The sequence below is a fragment of the Pteronotus mesoamericanus genome, unplaced genomic scaffold (genome assembly GCF_021234165.1).
Source record: "Pteronotus mesoamericanus isolate MK-2021 breed Mesoamerican mustached bat unplaced genomic scaffold, CSHL_Meso_final contig_90, whole genome shotgun sequence".
In the NCBI taxonomy this organism is placed as follows: domain Eukaryota; kingdom Metazoa; phylum Chordata; class Mammalia; order Chiroptera; family Mormoopidae; genus Pteronotus; species Pteronotus mesoamericanus.
The window spans coordinates 4343804-4364362 of NW_026555277.1; the positions used below are offsets into that span (position 1 = coordinate 4343804).

A 20559-nucleotide genomic window follows, 5' to 3' on the forward strand; every position below is an offset into this window, starting at 1 on the left:
TTTAAGCTTTCCTGCAGTACACAAAATATATGTCATTTAACATCTTTTTGTTTTTTGGTACCCAAAGTAACAGCAACGGCCACAAAACTTTTTTTAAGGAAGGAGGTTGTAGTTGCCAAACTCCTGGAAGCAATATGGATTTGGGCCAGAGAATGCTGCCCCCAGAAGGTCCTACTCTTCTTTCCTTGCTGTTACCGTGTGTCTCACTCTTGGGCTTGTGTTCTGCTATGTAGGATTAATTGCTGTCAGAGGAACCTTTTGTTCTTATCCCTGAAAAGCCATTCCTCATCATGTGTACTGTCCAGGGTTTTGTCCACATGAGCTTGAGAAGTTGGTTGGATTGGAGAGGATATATTTGAATGGAAGTGCTGGCCCGTCCTTTGATTTGCCTAAATTGGCATAGCCTTCAGAATTTAAGACGTTTTGAAAGTGGTTTGTCTTTAGAGTGTGATCTGTTAATGGCTTCAGTGACTAGTGTATAGAAGCATGCTCATTATGATAAAGAATCCCTGGTGGTGATGTCCAGTCCACCATCTAGATGAGTTTACCTGTGTGTCTTGGACGGGGGTTGATGTGGAGGTTACTGTTAGATGGAACCCACAAAGCAATTAACATTAGTAAGAGATTAAGTTTTAACATTATTTTTTATATACTTAAGCATGCAAGAACTTAACGGCAAATGGGGACAGTTAATGTTTTTGTTTTTCGTAGCTACCTAACACTTGCCAGATTTGGAGGAACAGCTTTGATCTTCATAATAGGTTTTTCTCCCTTAGGGAAAGTAATTGTTGCCCAGAACTACCTGGGCTATCCATACAGGAAAACTGAATAATAGTTTTGCAAATCACACAAGGTGGGGAAATAACTATAAATTTGTTTTTCATGCTCTAGTATTTCCTTATAGAGAAATTCTGGAGTAAGGTGTAGCATGTTCATTAAAGGGTTGCTTATACTTAGACTGATTGTTTTAAATAGTTTTAGGACACCCAGCTGTGTTGTAGCTGTAAGACGTTAAAAAATAAAAGTATAAAGTAGTTATCCATAAAGTATTTGTTTTGTATTACCGTCCTAGATAGCAGTTCAGAGGAACCTGGAAAATTGATACTACCAGTATTGAATTTGAAACTATTTTTGGTAGTAAAGAATATAATATAAGGTTAGAATTTGGTTTTTTAAATAATGCATTAGCCACAAGATACATTCATTCAAACAAAATAGAGAAAGCTTCATTCGTTTGTACGTACATCATTCATTCATTAAATAACAGCATTGGTCTAGTTTGGGAAGATTTTATAATTAAGACTAGAAATGGTAGTATGCCTTCCCTTTGTGTTATCAATTAGGAGACCTTAGAGATAGTTTTTTGCTTTTACTGTCATTCAAGATTATCTTAGTATTCTTTAGCAGTTTTGTTAGGTTTTTATAAAACTTGCTGGATGATTTGTAGTTTTAAATAATGCAACTCAGAATAGTTCATCTGTCCTTTGTAAAGTCAACAAAAAAGTGAAGGTGTTACTAGTAAGAACAAGTCACTGAGATGAAATACAAATTACAGTTAGTGCTTATCGGTATATTGTGAAAACTGTTTAATCATAATCTGTCAAAACATTGAATTCATTTTAGTAGCTTTTCTAATTATAAAAGTGATGCATATTAATAATAGAAAACTTAATAAATATCTAAATTATAAATAAGGAAATAAAAATTACCTGTAACAGTACAGGTATTATATTTTGATGTGTTTCCTTTTAATTTGTCATGCACATGTGAGCACACAGTAAAAGTGAGGTACAATATCATTTTATATACTGCCTTTAAAAAATACAGTATCTTACGCTACACATATTTTCATGTTAAATATATTGGAAACATAATTTTCGATGACTGTGTAATACTCTGTAGCACCTAATTTTGCTTAATCATTTCCTTACTGCCAGGTATTTTGATTAATTCCAGTGAATCCATATTTATTCTGTTATAAATAATGTAGCTGTGACTAGGCATATAAATATTTGAGCTCATTTACGATTATGGAATTACTGGGCTAACCATAATTGTTACGTATTACCAAATTGACAGAAAGGTAGTAACAGCTAACACTTACTGAATGCTGTCTTGTGCCTTGCACTGTTCTCTGTGCTTTGCATATATAAACTCATTTGATTTGCACAACTCTATAGAAACTACTATTCTCATCTGTTTCACAAACGAGGCTTTGAGAGGTTAAGGAATTTGCTTAAGGTCACTGTAATTGTAAGTGGCGGGACTGGGATTCTAACCTAGACTGTCTGGCTCTACAGTGGTGCTCTTCAGAATTAATTATACTTCTCAAGGTTGTGTCATGTTGTGTAGCAGTGTCTTAGTCAACATATACCTTTAATATCGTAGGTGAAAAAACAGTCCTTTAATGTTTTAATTTGCGTTTCTTCGACTACTTGTAAAACTGTGGAGAGTCCTTAGGGAATTTTCATTTATTTTTACATTAGTGTATCCAACATATGTACCGTATTTTGCTGTGTATAATGCACATGTTTTTTGCCCAAATTTTTTGAGGGAAAAATAAGGATGTGCATTATACATGGGCTTCTATAAAAGGATGCACATTACATGTGGGCAGCACTAAAGCTGTGGGTGCGCATTATACATAAGAGTGCATTATACACGGCAAATATGCTGAAAGTCAGGGTTTGAATTGTCAGCTCCACCTCTTCCTAGCTGTGTTATCTTTAACAAGTTAACCAGTTCTAGCCTGGGTTTTCTCCTCTGTAAAATATAAGTACTACTAGTACCTACCTTACACGGTCGTTGTGAGGTAAAAAAAATAAAACATTAGAACAATTCCTCACACACAGTTAGCTATTGCTATACCAGCACGTAGCCATGATTATGCCACAATTTAAATACTAAAATTGATGGTTATTGTCGTAACTAGTTGTATAAGGATACTGTACATTTATTTTAGTGATGCTGTCACTTTTTTGGTAAAGTTTTTAGAACTTGCATTTTGAAAAGCCTACACAATTTGTGGAAAACCACTAAGAAATTAGTCTCAAAGGATACAGGTTTGGTACCACTGGGGCACTTCAAAAGAATACTGCTGGCTCTTGGGGGATAGATTCGAAAGAGAAGTTCCAATAATGAATCTCACTTAATCTTTGGAGTAAGTCTGTAACTTTATTGGAAGAGTAAATACTCATTTGGTATGCACATTCTAATATTTACATTAAGTTTTTATCTATACTATTTTAAGTTTCCTTCCAGTTTTTCCTCCCTTTCTCCTCCACCCTCCTTTTTTGTTTCACTTATGAACTAGGTTGTGGTCCCTGCCCAAAGCTTATACCACACACCCTTTTGAACCACAGAACACTTAGCATAGTGTTAGAAACAGTGTGGATGGTTACTAAGCGATTGGTTAGCTGAGAAACTATTTCTTTAAGCCAAACCATAATAATTGATTGATTTGGTAAGTCAGTGCAAGCAAGCATCCTAGTCTCCTGAAACAATAATGACAAAGTAAAGATAGTATTATGCATTGGCAGTATTGGATTAAGCATCAGAAGTCTTCATCTGCGGTCCAGTGTTTTCTGTGTACCCTACATTTTGTTCCGTTCACCTGGACTGTTTCCTCCCAGCCTGTTCACCTGTACGCTCTGATCCCCTACTTCACTCCTCCATATCCTCAGCCCCGTTCTTGGAATTCTTAGTCTTTTCATCTGAAACCTTGCTTTGCCCTGAGGATACAGGCTATTTTCCTGAATTGAGGTGCTTGTCTTTATAATCCTTGAATCACTGGGCCCAGGTGCCATTTATTGCCACATCCATCATTCTCTTTTATGGTTCAGGCCCTTGTGAACTATTCTTTTGAATCCTCCTTACAATCCTGTCCTGACTTCTTACCTCTGCTCCCCCAGTCAGTGAAGAGTTTAATACCTTCTTTACGGACATTCTTTGTAGTTTAAATCTTAGCTTTATCCAGTGCATATGGGCATAGTTATTAATTCATTGGACTTAAAATACATTTATTGTGTGTTCCTACTAGGTATCAGGTGCTAGATAGACAATGATGATCAAACAAACTTCGCCTCTTCTATACTTGTGATCTTCACCCTGTCTTGGAGGTTGTCATTCTGTTATTTTAGAAATCTTAAATTCCCATATTGCCTTGTATCCTAGCTCCTCCATCTATTAGATGTAGGATTTAAGCAAATCATTTAACATGAACTGCCAGTTTCCACTTTGGAAGTGGGGAAAAAAGGAAAAACAATAGTACCTACCTCATAAGGTTTTTGTAAGAATAGAATTAACTAATACATGTAAAGCTCTTACAGTAGTGCCTGGCACATAGCAAGCGTTATAAATGCATGCATGCTATGATTATTATTTAATTATTTTATCGTGTTGTTTCCTTCTCATATTAATATCCTCTTGGATCTTAAGAAGACTCCTTTCATTCTCCCACTGAATGTTTACTAGCTGCCCCTTCGCTACTGCCTTCTCACAGCAAGGTCAGAACTATCAGCAAAAAGCATCTTGGATCATTCCACCTGTCTGCCTTCACTGCTTGTATATTTTAGGCTATTTTGCACACCCGGTGAAAATTGCAAGACCCAGTGGTCTGTAACTTAGTTTGTCTCTCATGGCCTCTCGAAAGTTTTTTGTGTGTCCCTTGAAAGCTCTCTCTCCTCTTTGCTGCATGAGCTCTTCCAGATTTTAATCACTGCCCTTAAGCTCTTTATTGAGAATTCTCTTAATGCTCTTCAAAAAATTTAACTACTGCTTCATTGTGAAAACTAATGTTAACTTGTGTGAGTTCCTTCAGCTTTCTTCCCTTTCAAAGTTACATCCTTTAACTTGGATCTTTACTCATTCTCAACTCCTCCTCTCAGGTCTCAGAGAAGGAAGATGTTTCTTTTCCTGTCTTCTTTATCATTGTGACTTGTGACTGCCATATCATCTTCATAGCCAAGAGTGTTCAGAGAATAGTCTGTCCTTTATTACAACACAATTTTCTTTAGAAGAGGCATCAAGTCTGTTTGTATTGATCTTTGTTAGTGCAGCACAATAGTATCCCAACAGTGCCAAATGAATGAACTAATAGACTCTTTAGTTTCTTTTCTCATCTTTAAGATGAGAACTGTAGTAATTTTTCTTATGCGTTAATTGTGACAACTGAAAGATAGAATGTCAGAAAGTGCTTTCTAATAAACAGTGGCATCACTGAGACATTTAAAAGAATTTTCCAATCATAAAGACAGAATTTTCAGCAAAAAGTAATATGTGACTAAAGAACACATAGCATAACCCATAGACACAGACAACAATGTGGTGATGGATGGGGTGAGGGGGGTGGAGAATGGGGGCATCTATAAGAGTATAAACAATAAAAATAAAGTAAAAAAAAAAAAAAAAAGTAATGTCTTTCATGTGGGACAGACCCAGGAAGGGTAAAGTTAAGTATCTTCAAAAATCTCCCTCTCTGATAATTTAGAGCAGGTCCTGTGTTGCTATTTGTATTAAGTTGTTGAACTTTAAAATCACCAGTCATTAATTCAGCCTTTTTAAAAAGGAGAGAGTCCTGTTTGCAAGGTTGTTGAAGTTAGTAGGAAATCGAGAATAGTTGCCTTAACCTTTAATCCATAGCTTTACTACTCGAAAGCATTACTTCTTTTTCTTGTCAGTTTTGAAGTTGAAACTATAATTAAGTAACACTTATTAATTTGACTTTTCATTCATTTAGTGCTTGTAATCATTGAGAAAGGAATGGATCCAAATTTGCTCTTTAAATGAGAAAGGCCTACTGCTAAGCAAAAGAATAAAGACTTGAAAGGATGTCTTTATCTACTTTCAGAAAATACAGCATTCTTTAGAGATACTTTTCTCTCAAAGCAAGCTATCATTGCTAAAAGGAATACTTTAACATACTAATTGTAAGTCATTCTTACCTAGAGCAGACCTTTACTGAGCAAAACTTAGCCTCTTCTATTTGCTCTGTCCTCTTGAAAATAATCATGAAAATTTATTTTTCCTTTTTTATTTCCAATTTATTAATAGTATGTGAGAAGTTTCTTCATAAGATTAGTAACCACCACCTGTTGAATGTCTACCTTGTGTTAGGCTTTGTTTTAAGTACTTCAAACTATAATTATCTCAAATCCTCACAACGATCTTTAGGTGTTATGACTCCTGTTTTAAATTTATCTGGGACTCAGAGACCTAGTATAACATATTTACACCTAGTGAAATACATTTAAATCTAGAAGAGGGCAGAGCTGGGATTCAGATCCCAGGCATAACTGACTCAAAAATTTGTGTTCTTTCCGTTAATACCACACTGCCTGATTATATTCTGTTAACAATTTGCTAGATTCTCAAGTATTTACTTTCTTAATAGAAACGTATTGGAAAATTAATTCTAAGGTTTCTGTTTAAATTATTAGCTGGGGCAGATTTTGGGTGACTTAAAGCTTATGCACTGCAGTGCTCTTTATGAAAAGAATTCAAAATTAAGTTCTGGGCCTTGGAAGGAGCATTCTTTTTGCAAGCTTAAGCCTTACTAGATTCAAGGTAAATGCACCACTCATAAGAGTAAATGTTATAAAAACTTTGAACCAATCAAAGTATATATTCAATAAAATTTGAATAGATAAATTGCTTAAAGGGGCCCTAGTGTGTATTGATTTTCATCAAAATTATAACAGACACATTAGTGGTCATATTTATGAGTTAAAACTTTCATTTTCAAATTATAAGGCTGATAGCACATATTTTTAACTTTGTCAGTTAAACTTATTTAAGTGTATGTGTAGGAAAAAGTGATTCCTTGAAGTTGTAAATACATGTAAATACTTTAATCTTTAATATTTTTTTTTTGTCTTTGAGACTATACTAAGAGTTAGGTTCATCAGTAAAATGAATTTTGAAGCACAAAGATCAGATATTTTAAACTCACTTTTCCTCTTGGTGTATGCAAAGACGACCTGAAAAAGGTATTTTTTTTTTTTTAAATGAATGCTATCACTGGCCAAATAAACAAGTGACTTATTTGTTGCTGTTTGTATTCATTCATTTATTTATTTGTTTTTAGAGAGGGAAAGGCCAGGAGAGAGGGAAACACCAGTGTGTGGTTGCATCTCACATGCCCCCTACTGGGGAACCGGCCTGCAACCCAGGCAACTGAACCGGCAACCCTTTGGTTCGCAGGCCGGTGCTCAGTCCACTGAGCCACACTAGCCATGACTGTATTTTAATTTTTAAAAGCTGTAAGGGACATTAGAGAGAATCTGTTCTAATGTTACTAGATTAGCAAACAGAGAACTAGATAGGACTTGAGTTTATGGAAGGACATGATTTAGAAGCATGATTTCCAGTTGAAACATTTTTTTCTCAAGACCAAACTGAAATAAGCATTTAGCTCTAGTCATTTAGTGTTTTAACATTAGCCTATTCAATTATAAAATGATTTCTTAACATTGAGCACCCAGGTGATTGGAGTTGACATAGTGTGAAGGACACACTCTTAGGACACTTGGATTTTTTTCATTGCTCTAATTAGCTGTGTGATCTTGGATAAGCCTTTAGCCACAGTTTCCTCATTTGTAAGAAGAAGAGATTTTAATTTGGGGTTATTTAGGCTCACTTCCAACTCTAAAAATTTTAGTAAAGGCATTGCACTTACATGTATGTCTAGGAAATGAAGGCTGGTATAATCTGTGACCTAAAACATTTTCTGTGATGTTGCAAAAGTCGCCTATCTTTTCAGCCTTACAATTTCCTTTCAAGTAAGAATGGCATATTTCAGCGATGATGATTGAATCCTAATATGAAGCAGTGGGAAAGGTAGCTATGTGTTTTACATCTTTCTGTGTGAGTTGACAGGTTTAGAGAAGTTTTGGGCAGGTTTGATAGCATGAGGTTTGTTCAGAAAGTATCCAGTAATAAGAAAGAGAGACGTATTGAGGAAGATGCAAGAAACATTGTGCATAGGACAGTGATGCCTCAGTCCCCTTCAGAGTGGGCACCTTGAGTACTCACACAGTTGTCCAAGCGTCTCTTCCACTGTTCAAAACACCCTGCAAAATCCTTTGTTGAAATTGCCATCAGCTACCCCATCATATTTTCCTGAATCTCATCGATGGTCTGAAATATCCTCCCTTTCAAAGGTGATGTTACTCATAAGTTTGGGAAAAGCCAGAAGTCAGAGGGCGCCAAACTGGGCTGTAGAGTGGCTAAGTTACCTGGGTGATTTGATGTTTCACCAAACAAGTCTGCATGAGACGAGATGTGATGCATGAGTGCGCCTGTTGGAGAACCAGGCGACTTCATTGGGACGACTCGGCCTTTTGTTTCTGGATCATAGCTGTAGGCCCACAATTCATCTCCGGTTATGACTTTCTTGGGGAACTCTGATTCATTGGTAGCAGTTTGAATCAATTCATTAGCAGCCGCAGCACAACGGTCCTTCTTCTCTGGTAGCAGAAGTCCTGGAATGAATTTTGCCATGGCACGTTTCATTGCAAGATCCTGAGTCAAAATGTCGGACACAGTAGTTTTTGGAATTTTCCAGATCAGCTTCTAGTTCTTGCACTGTCGGTCACTGATCTTTGATGATTGCAGCCTGTACATGTTCAGTATCCCCAGGTGTCTTGCTTGTTGCAGGTCTTGCAGAACATGGATCACTTTCAACAGGTTCTCAACCATCTTTGAAGTGTTTGTGCCACACTTTTATTTACGCTGTACTCATTGCATTTTCCCAGAAAGTCTTCTGAATCATCTGAATAGTTTCTGTAGAGGAATGTTCAAGTTTAATGCAAAATTGGATGCAGATTTGTTGCTCTACTTGCTCAGTCATTTGAATACAATGGCCACACAGTACACATGCTCACTCAAAGGCATCTACCACCCCCACTGACTAGTACAGTGAAGTTATCATTGTTCACACATGTCCATTCCAGTCCACTCTCCTCAGCTGCCAGGTTAAATCAATGTCGCATAAAATGTTTTTGTTAGATTAACAATGGCTGGACTTTTTCTGGACAGACCTCGTATGTTAATAATAATAGTTTTATATGATAGGCCTTTTACTGTCTTACCACATTGGTTTCCGTTATGTTCCTTCAATTAAAAGACAGAGTTAACTGGCAGTTTATACTATTTCACATATTTATCTTTTCCTTTGGATTGTGCGTAGTTGGTTCTAGTATAAACTAATTTGTTACTTACCTTACAGTTTATAGAGCTTTTTACACATTATCATAGTTTTAGAAGAACTGGTTTTCCCATTAAAAAAAGAAACTTAGTTACTTAAGCTAGAGAGGAGACAGTATTACCACTTTTGATTAAAATCAATACTTTTAGATTATAGGATAAAAGTATGGAATTCAGACATACATGTAGATTTAAAGTATTTTCCCTGTAACATAACTACTACTTTGAAATATCACCCAAAATATGAGTTCTACCTTTCTATAATTTCTGTTTTCCAGATGAATGTTTAAATAAAGCAGTTCTATACACAGGATCCTTAATAGTGTTTGGTATTTAATAACATATTGGGAAATACAGCCAATGTTTTTATTAAAGTGTTGATCTTACAGAAGTAATAATTTATCTTAATAAGGAGGCTCTCTGACTGTAATATCTGAAGAGTTTCAGTCAAGGTGAATGTAGTGTAGTCTCTGGAAAAAATGTGTTTCAGGGTGCCAGGTAACATGTCTTTAATACCAACAGAGGATAGTGACTAACTTCTTGCCTCAATGAGAATAGTACTTAGGATTGTATCTTATTTGCTGTGGTCATTATCAGACTGAAATGTTACACGTTTTTTAATAAATGCCAAAGTAATTCACAGAGATACAGTTGAAATAATACTGTATTGTTTGAACTTAAATCACTTGTGATTTAAATGGATTTTAATAGTCAAATCTGGAAGCTCAACTTGCGTCTTTGAAAAAAATGTTCCAAATTTTCAAATTGATTTTTGAACAGCCTAACTCATGTTGAGGTCTGAATTATAGATTGTAATTGAAACTTCTGTTGATGAATTGGCTTTTTCATCATGTTACTCTTCTATAATTTAATAAAGTTGGAGGCCATTTAAGTGTAGATCAGACTTAGTTTGTGATTTCACAGAATTGTCTCAGGCTGTTGTGCTTTTCTAATTGATAATCTTTTTCTTTCTTCCCTTGACATCAGTTACTACTTTGGGCAACCCAGTTTCACTCCTACCTGGTCTCCACTGGAACCAAATAGAAACCAGTTGACCAAACATCAACTGGTAGCCTTAACTTTATATTTAGGTTGAATCTTTAAGACCATGTATGTCTCTTCTGTGTAGTAAAGAAACAGACACATTTATTAAGTGTGCAAAATGTTTTCACAAACTTATGTGCCACACAATACACCATCTTCTCCCATTTCTCACTCCCGAAGCAGGTGAGGAAAGTGAAGTTTGGAAAGTTAAATAATTTACCCAAAGTCTGAATGTTTTCTGCTGGGCTGTTATCCTCAAAACTGGGATCTTTGGCTATATTTTTGCTGGTGTGAGGTTGCTTGAAGATGAACTGATAGATATGATTAATTGCAGATGTCATAAATTATTACATAGTTGTTGGTCATCGAGTAAGATTAATCATCATTAATAATAACTAGACTGCATTTAAGTCATTTTTTATTGTTGTCTAGTCATTGTGCCATGCATTATAAAGGATAAAATAAAGGAAAAAATAAAGGAAGAGAGACTTTATATCACTCTTAGATGCTTACAGTGTGGGAGGGAGCTTCCTTTTCATAATTTATGACTTAGTTGTGTCTGACTAGAACACTGCCATTCCTCAAATATTTGTACCAAAGCAACTTTTTTAAGGCTGAAGCTTAAAATTAAGATAAGCATTTTTCCTTGTTTATTTTTTTCTAGCTGTGTCATTCTGAATTGCTTGGAATTTCAAATTCTCACCCTTTTCCCCCACCCACCCTGTTCTGAATTTCTTATAGAAAATTATTCAGAAGGGACTAAAGACTTCTTGTCCTTTGTATATAGTGAATGTGAATACAGTTCTCTTCATTATAGTTTTAATTGGCCCATGCTGTAGTTCTCCCCAACTCTTAGAAATAAATTACCTGACCTTCAAGATGTGTAAGTATATAAGAGACTTAGATCCTTTCAAATTCGGGCATTTTGGAGGTTATGTTTTTGTATCATTTGAAGTAATGTAGGTAAAAAATCAGAGGTGTTTGTGAAAGAAAATAAAGATGGTTAGCATTATTTTTGTTATTGGTATTTTCTAATGAGGGAATTTTAATCATGGACTGGGGAAAGGTAAGGGGGAGAAGGTCCCTTTTAAAAATTAAAGTCTTGATTTGTTTTTTAAAAGTCTTACTAAATCTTAAGAATTTAAGAATACTTAATTATATCTTTCCTTTAAAGGGGGTCTTTAGCTTCTTTTCCTGCTAAATGATTTTGCTCTGCTTGATGATCACTTTGTAACTCGAGCTTCTTAGGGATAGATACTGTATACACCTAACAATGAACAAATATTAAGTGCTTGTGTGTATATATGTGCATTTTATCATTTTATTGTTTTGCTGAAGTATTGTTACCAGATCCCTTCCTGAGTATGCTTGCAGTCTTAAGTCAGTTTCAGCAAATGGAATTAAAATCCTCCTCACATAATTTAAAATTAGAATGTTGTGGCTCTTTTCTTTTTTAATGTACATAAAACTAGGGCCTTTAAATTTTGTGAAAGCTAATGTGCTCTGTATGAAGGATGGGTGAGTGAGAATGTCAAGTTGTTTATTTGCATAATTATTTTGCCACAGTTGTTGACATGTTCAGTGATGGCAAAAAAAAGTATGTATATGTAGGAATTTGCACTTGAAGCTAGTTTCCTCTGGCATATTGTTTTTGGACTTGTTTAATTTTGGGTAACATTTTGACTATGGATCTTCTCGTTGATGGCCTTTTCCATTCACTGATTTCCTCCCGGTTAACACTTACTAATAAAATTCATGATTAAGCAGCCTTGTGAGGTATTTTGTTACGTGAATGGAAAATGTGAAAATACTACTTGCTATCCAAAATTTGAGTTTGTTGCTTGCACGTTATTGTACTTCATTTCAAGAAATACATTTGACTATTTAAAAATCATGTTAATTGCTGTAAATAAGCACATTAAAATAATTTTCTATAAAGCCCTTTTGAACTTAGTAATTCACATGTTCATGTTTTTAAAATTGCATTGGTGTAATAACATAGGTAAAATGATAATTCATTCACTAGATGTTTACTATGACCTTCTGAATGGCACTGAAGAAAAATGAACAGTCTTAAGTGTATCTCACTCTTGTTAAAAAAGATGCCCAAACATATTATGAAGTATGGGAATGTAGTGTTAGCTATAACCTGAGTATTATGAAACAGCTAAGAAGGAATCATTAGCTTTGCTTTAGGTCAGAGAATGATCCCTGGAGATTGACACCTGAGCTGTGTTTCAGGGCTATGTGAAGAGTCAGATAAAGAAAGTAGGGAGTGGGGGGCATAAGAAGACATGGGAGAGTGGTGAGTGGGTAGGAGGAGTGACAGTGGTCTGGATGTACCGTTGGTTTAATGTTGTTCAGGAATAAAGGTAAACTAAGTAATGGTGAGTGAAAAATGAAGTTAAAGTAGGCATAGACTCCATCTTCAAGATTGTTATATTCCCTTCTAAAATATACCCCCTACAGCCCTGCCATTGAGAGTTGGCTTTTGAATTGAACATGGGCATGATGATGCTCATGTTTATTTTGGTGGTGATTTTGACGAAGATAGATTTGAAGAGAATATTAGAGTTCATGATGGTTGGAAGGCTCTTGCAAAGATCTAGATGAAAGTTTTAAGGCAGTAATAAGCTGGGTGAAAGAATGGGAACATATTTTGCCTAATGTTAACAGCACCTGATGAACGGATGAGAAGGAGTTGAGAGAGAAGAAAAAAGAAAAGTTAAGGGTTATGCTTCTATCTTGTTATAGCTAGGTGGTTGTGTTACCGCTGCAATCTGATAATACGGGAGGAAAATTTGGGTAGGTATGGAGAGTCAGTTTAGCAGGGAAATTTTGGACATGCTAAGTTTGATCCTTGGTCTGGAGCATTTGATTGGAGATGTCTAGCAGCTAGTTGAATAAAGTAGTTTTAGGCTTTAGTAGTTTTGGACTGGCAATATAGATTTGGGGGCAATTAACATATAAGCCAGTAATTTATCTTACTTCATATGTAGGCCAGACTTTTTGGGAAATCTGAGCTAGGAATCCACTCTCCAGAAAGATGTACCTATATTATATTTGCGAAATTTTGTTAGTTAAGAGGCTCCAGAATCCCTTGCGAGTCTAGTGTTGTGAATTTTAGAATCCTAGATGTTTGGGTAGTCGTAACCATGAATGAAAACGCATAGGGACCCAGTGTAAAGCAAAAAGAGCCAAGGACAGAACTCTGAGGATTAAAATGATTTATAAGGCAGTGGATGAATAGGAGACATGAAGTAGGGGAACACTGATTTCTGAAAGAAGGTTACACTATACTGACTTACGTTTATTTAGAACACTTGTACTCTTAAGGTACTTTTGCTTTGGTTCATATTTGTTTATTTGCTAAGCTTGAAAAGCTGTATTTTTTTCTGACATTTGATGCCCACAGATGAGAGGTCAAGATATTCTATCATTGGGTTCTTTTGTTAGTCAGTGTGAAAGGAATTATACTGTGTTCTGGACTGGGCAGAATTCTACTGACATTCTCATTTAATCTTCATGACAATTCTTTGAGATAGATATTGTTATTGAATCTGCTTTACACGTGAGGAAATAAAGGCTTAGAGGAGTTAAGTAACTTGCCCAAGGCCACGTGGCCTGTGAATTTAAAACAGCCATGACACAAATTCAGACCATTCAGACAGGAAAACCTGGGTTCTCTAGTAGTATGCCATTCTGTGTTTACTGAGATAAGTGATTGGCACTGTGATAGTACTTCACCATGTTAGCAAAGTAGCATGTGAGTGAGTCCAAGATTATGGACTAGTTTTGGGATGTATGAATTCTAATCCTAGCTCTATGATTTGGGTTAAGTCATTTAATTTCTATTTTGTTTTCCTTTGTTTGAAAATTTTTATACCTGAGCAATCACCAGAAGAAACATTGTTGTTGTGTTGCTCCAACTCTGCTCAGTAAGTCATAAATGCTGAGGAAAATTCTAATACAATATTGGATTACAAAACAACTTTTATGTGAGAAGTGATTTTATCATAATGTGAGAGTACTTGTACAATATCTGAAGCCTTTTGGTTTATGTTTTTTAAATTCTTTAGTCTCTAAGAGAAAATTCAGTAATTTATGCTGGGTAGAAACATTTTTTTACATTTTCTAGCTTTCATGGAAACTTATGTTATAGAGCTTGAAAGGTCATTTGAAGGTTAGCTCAACTATTAGCAGTATAGTTATCTTTGGAATTTATAGTCCATACATACTCTGCTCTTACTCTGAAATTGTTCTGAATATTCTGCCTTGGCTGTTTGCTATTTAATATTAAGGGGTGGTTTCTTAGTCTGCTTTCTCATAACCTCTGTATATCGTCAGCAAACTAAAACGACATTGCACAGACAGTAGTCCCCCTTGTACATGGGATAAATGCCAGTACCCTCAGTGGATACCTGAGATTGTGGTCGTACCAAACAATAACAAAATAGAAGTTATAACAGTATAATGAAACAAAAATTATATGAATATGGTAATTTGTTTGAGAGGATCCCTTATGCTAAAGTCTACATACAGGCTCAGTGCTTTCTTGCTGCTGTCATTCAGAACCTGTTTTTTGTTCATGTCTTCTACACACAAATTTAGTGCCTTTTCCACCTTAACTAAGGACTTACCATGCCATGCCCTGTGGCTGTTTGACAGCTAAACTAGCACAAATTTCTTTTTCCTTCCTCACGATGTCATGAGTAATACAGTCATTCTTACTGTAGATCTTCACAATTTCAGCATATGTTTTGTTTTGTTTACAAGTTAAGAACTTTAACCTTTTTGCTTAAAAGAAGCACTTCACAACTTCTCTTTGGCATATGCAAATTGCCAGCATCACTACTCTTGTGCTTCGGGGCCATTTTTCAATAAAGTAAGGGTTACTTGAATACAGGTCTAAGAGCTGCCAAGTGACTGATGGGTGGGTAACATATAGTGTGGGCATGGTGGATGGAGGGATGATTTGTGTTCTGGGGTGGACAGAGCAGGATGGTGCAAGATATCATCATGCTATTTAGACGGTGCATAATTTAAAAACTATGAATGTTAATTTCTGGAATTTTTTATTTAATATTTTCAGACCATGGTTGACAGTGGATAATTGAAATCACAGAAGGCAAAATTGTAGATATGCGGAACTACTGTACGTGGAGTAGTGAGCCCATTATCATCACATGGGCTTGTATTTTTTATTTGTGAAAAGTTATAAATAGTTACATCTTACCTTATATTTGATATGGTTGGCACCCTATATATCAGAATATCTGACCAAAAAATAGTGGTTTAGGTGTAGGGGTAAATTCTTGTTAAGGCCATTTCAGAAAAGTTTTATAGACCTGGATTGAATAAGATTTGAGAAACAGGAAAGAAGTTGTTCTCCTGAAGAGTTTCTTTTTATAAGCTCTCCAGAACAGATTTGAGTAATAAGACTCAGTTTGAGTCATCTGCTTAAGAATCCTCTTGATTGATAGTTGAGCTGGTATTTTATTGCTAGGTTGATTGAAAAAACTATTTTCCCTACCAACTCCTTTTTCTTATACATTTATACTCATTGGACATGGCTTGGAGAACTTTTTTTTTTTAACCACTTTATGTAGGTATACAAAAAACTGTACATATATTTAATGTATGCAACTTGATGAGTTTGGACGTAAGTATTCACCTGTGAAACCATCACCACCATCTATACAATAAGCATATCCTTCTTTTCCAACAGTTTTTTCTCTGCCCTCTTTGGAGGGAATTCTTCTAGTTAGTAATTTCTATTCAGGTCAGAAGTATGTGTGAAAGTAATGAGTAATTGTTGCAGGATTTCCCAGGTCGTGAATCTAGAACTTGTATGAGATTCTTTATTTCTAGAAATAAAGAGTCAACGGTGAAAAAAATTCCTGCCTTCATGGAGCTGACATTTGACTGTCGGGAGGGAGGCCAGGAAATGAAGTGTGGAATGTGGGGTTGGGATTTGAGGGTCACTAGTAGGGGGCCGCAGCTACTTTTAAAAGAGTGGGCAGTTAAAGCTGCTTTTTTAGGTGACAGTTGAGCACAGTTGAGGTTGATAAGTGAATGAGCCATGCAGGTATCTGCGTGGTGAACATTTCAGAGAGAGCAGCAGATCCAAATACCCTAAAGTAAACTTTTTGGTGTATTTCAGGGACTAACAAGGAAGCTGATGTGACTGAAGCAGAGTGAGCAAGGAGGAGGGCTAGCTGAAGTCACAGAGATGATCCGATCTACTAAGGCTTTGTGAAATAGTTGAAAGACTTCAAATGAAGTGAGGAGTACCTTGAGGGTTGTGAACAGATGAGTGACACAATTTGATTTATATTTTCAGAGGGTCAGTTTGATTGCTCTCTAATAATAGGCCAAGAGCAGAAACAGTTAGGAGGCTGTTGCAATAATCTGAGAGATGATGGTGGTTTGGACTAGACTACTAGCAGTGGAATTAGTGAGGGGGACTTACATTCTGTGTACATTTTGAAAGCAGAGACAACAGAATTTCCTGTTGGACTGTAAGTGAGGTAAGGGTATAAAGAGGATTACAAGCTTTTTGGCATTAACAGATGTAAGGATGGATTGGACATTTCCTCAGTTGGAGAAAAATGCCAGAGAAGCAGACTTAGGGGGAAAGATGAGGGTTTCTGTTTTAGACTTGATAGTAAGCATTCAAGGAGAAACACTGAGTAGGAAGCTGAATATATGTGTCTGGTATTAGGGGAGAGGGCCAAATAGGATATAAACATGTTTAGGCAAACTTAAAGCCACGAGAATAGATGAGATCAACTTCACCTTCTAAAAACAATATGGATAGACAAATATTTTAGAACCTGAACCTTACGGTTGGAGGTTGTGATGAGTAAGAACTGGTAAGCAGAGTGACAAATAGGGGCCAATAGAATAGAAAGGAAAGAAAGATGTAGTGTCTGGAAGGCAAGTGAAAAATATGTTTCCAGTAGGATTAATCAGCTCTTTCATGCTGCCAGATAGGTCTGATGTGATAAGAACTGAGACTTGGACTATTTCAGTATAGCAATGCGGAAGTCACTGGTGATATTCTTGAGTAATTTCAGTGAAATGGTAGAGATTGAAGCCTTACTAGAGTGTCTTCGAGATATAATGGGAAAAATAGGAACTGGAGACAGTGAACATATTCTCCTTTGCCCTATGATTTTGCTGTAAATGTGAAAGAGAGAAATTAGGTGGTGCTGCAGAAATATGTGGGGTTGTGAAGATTGTTTAAGATGGGAAACTGATGATGTTGAATGCAGATGAAAATTACATAGCACAGAGGAAAAAATTTGATGGTGCTGAGAGGGGAGATTGCTAAAGGCGGTCCTTGAATAGGCGAGTTGTGATGGAACTAGAGCAGTACTTGTTAAACTTCATTCTGTACACATATTACCTGGGTTTCTTGTTAAAATGCAGGTAATGGTTCTGTAGGTCTGGATGGGGGGTCTGAAATCCTTTTCTAACAAGTTCCTAGAATTTGTCTGTTTTTGGTCCCTGTAATTTGAGTATGAGAACTTGGCGTTTTGAGCACAAGAACTGGCAGATTATATTGGTATGCAGTCAGCTAGGTTAATGGATATGGTGAGTTCGTGCAGTTTCTTTTCAGGTTGTTCCTGTTTTCTCAATGGAACAGGAAACAAGTCATTATCCTAGAGTGAGGATGGAGGAGATGGTGGAAAATTATCTAGGAGAGTTGTGTCAGTAGACGAGTAAAGTAGGATTGTGGGGTTGCACTAAGGGCCCACTTGTGATTAATGGCCATGAATTTAGACTGAGATGGATTAAATATGGGTGTATGTTCATTACTTTCCATTACATGGGTGCAGGTGAAGTGTAGGCAGGCAGTTGAGGCTTAGGATGGCGTGTATTTAGAGGGAGGAAAAGAGGAGCAAGTGACTTTCATTGTATAAAAAGTAGTTAAAATGGTGGACCAGGGTGTCTTAAATTGGGAAAGGAGGAAAAGGTGAGAGTGCTATATCTTAAATAGAGAAAATGTGGTGGGATTTTTTTTTGTGTGTTCGTTGGTTGGTTTTGGCTTTGGTTTTTTGTTTGCTTTGTTTTTAATTGCAGGTCTTCTCCCTATCTTTAATTTGCTAAGGAGCTCTGTAAATCTCCAGGAAAGGAAATCTCTGAACTTGTGTTATACTAATAAACTTAGGGGAAGGACGTCTCACACTTTTATCTAAAGCAACTATTAACATCAGGGATTACGGTTTTACATAAAGTGGAGGGTTCTGCTGTAGATAAGAAGGGAGGGAGGTCCTAAAGGATTTTTAAAAAATTGTTTCTATCTGAAAACGATTTTTAAATGTATTTCTTTATTTCTGTTAAAACAGGTTGTTAATATCCTTATAAATCATACAGCTTTATCATTATTATAGCCATATAATAAAATATTTACTCTATGGAAAAATACAAATTTCAACCATTGGTTTTTTGTTTCTTTTTTTTTTTTTGTCTCTTTTTCTCTCTTGGATATTACAGATGACCATGGATGAAAAATATGTAAACAGCATTTGGGACCTTCTGAAAAATGCAATTCAAGAAATCCAGCGTAAGAATAACAGTGGTCTTAGTTTTGAGGAGCTCTATAGAAATGCATATACAATGGTTTTGCATAAACATGGAGAAAAGCTCTACACTGGACTAAGAGAAGTTGTTACCGAACATCTCATAAATAAGGTATCCAACTTTAAAGGACTGTTGCTAATTATATTGAATCTAGAAAATCCTTTATACCATATTTTACTTTGACTAGAAGTAGTATTTTTAAAGGCTCCAGGAAACCTTTAGAAATAATAATTAATTGGTTGTATTTTAAAACCTTTCTCAAAACTTGTAATCAGGTAAATCAGAATTTAAGGAAACATACTTTCAGTAATTTACAAATGCTTATTGATATGTTAATTATATATCTTTTTCCTTAAAATGCTTAATCAATATTAGTTTTCTCCATTTTCTCTGTAAAATACTAAAAGCACATTGTTTTAAAAATATTGTCTTAAGATTTTTAACCATTTGAAATTGACTTTATTCATTTTAACTGAGTTTTGCTATACAAATGTGAATTTAAAAAATATAGTGGTGGGCTGTTAACATTATAAAATAGTTCTTTGGTCCCCAAAAAATGTATTTGTTTTTTTAGAACATGTTTTTATAGAGCAAACTCTTCCACTGCAAGTATGTCTTGCTTTTAAGATTGTCAGATAAAGTGTAAATGCCACAGATAAATAAAAACTTCTCAGAATTTTTGTGGTATTAGAGATTTGATTTTTTTTAATTTTATTTTGAAAAAATGGAAAAGTTGCACCAATAGTACAATGATCTGTTTTACTGTAGATTTTCTAGTTGTTAATATTTTACTGCATTTTTGCCAACCTTTTTATTGATCTTATTACTATTATTGGTGTTATTATTGCTGAACAATTAGAGAATAAGTTTTAGATTTATTTATCCTCAAATACTGTGGAGTGTTTCTCCTGAGAACAAGGAAATTCTCTTATTTAACCAAAGAACAATGTTTAAAACCAGGCAGTTTAACATTATTGTAATACTGTTACCTAATACAGTCCACGTGTAAATTCACCCTTGTGCTGTGTAGCAGTGATGTCTTTTATAGCAGTTTGTTTTCTGATCCAGGATCCAATCCAGGATCACACACACAATTCCTCAGCCTTTCTTTGTCTTTCAACACATTGACATTTTTGAAGAGTATAGGTCAGTTGTTTTGTAGATTGTCCCTCAGTTTTTGGTTTGTCTGATTGTTTCCTCATGACTAGTTTCAGGTTATGCATTTTTGGCAGGAATAATACATAAGTGATGTTGTGTCCTCAGTGCATCACATCAGGAGGCACATGATGTCAGTTTATCCCATTATTGGTGATGTTAACTTTGATCACTTGGTGTTCGCCAGATTTCTCCACTGTAAAGGTACCTTTTTTCCCTTTGTAATTCATAAGTAATTTGTTCAGATATATTTTGAGACTGTGTAAATATCCTGTTCCCCAAGAAACTTTCATGTAATGGTTTCAGCATCCATTGATGATTCTTGCATGAATCATTATTACTGTAGTGGTTACAAAATAGTCACTTTTTATTTCTACTATTCTTTCTGCAGGTCTTTTCCCTTAAGTGGAATTAACGTGAGCAGTAGCTAGTATCATAAAGCAGGTGATTGTGTTGTTCATGCAATTCAACAGTCCTTCATTAAGTGCCTACTGTGCACAGCTTTCTAGGGAAGTACAGTGGATGTACAGTATATAACAATATATGATACTGTCCCTTCCTAGGTTT

The 20559-nt window shown here is 35.6% G+C and overlaps 1 protein-coding gene across 2 annotated transcripts in view; it reads left to right on the top strand.

Moving 5' to 3' along the window:
- CUL3 (cullin 3) overlaps positions 1–20559 on the top strand; it is a 91746-nt gene that overhangs the window by 3405 nt on the left and 67782 nt on the right. The window contains exon 2 of one of the 2 annotated variants that reach the window (XM_054585608.1): positions 18751–18948. In XM_054585608.1, coding sequence (XP_054441583.1) covers positions 18751–18948 — 198 coding nt within the window. Of the gene's footprint in view, positions 1–18750; positions 18949–20102; positions 20197–20559 lie in introns of those variants that run through there. The other variant, XM_054585609.1, reaches the window with a different exon arrangement.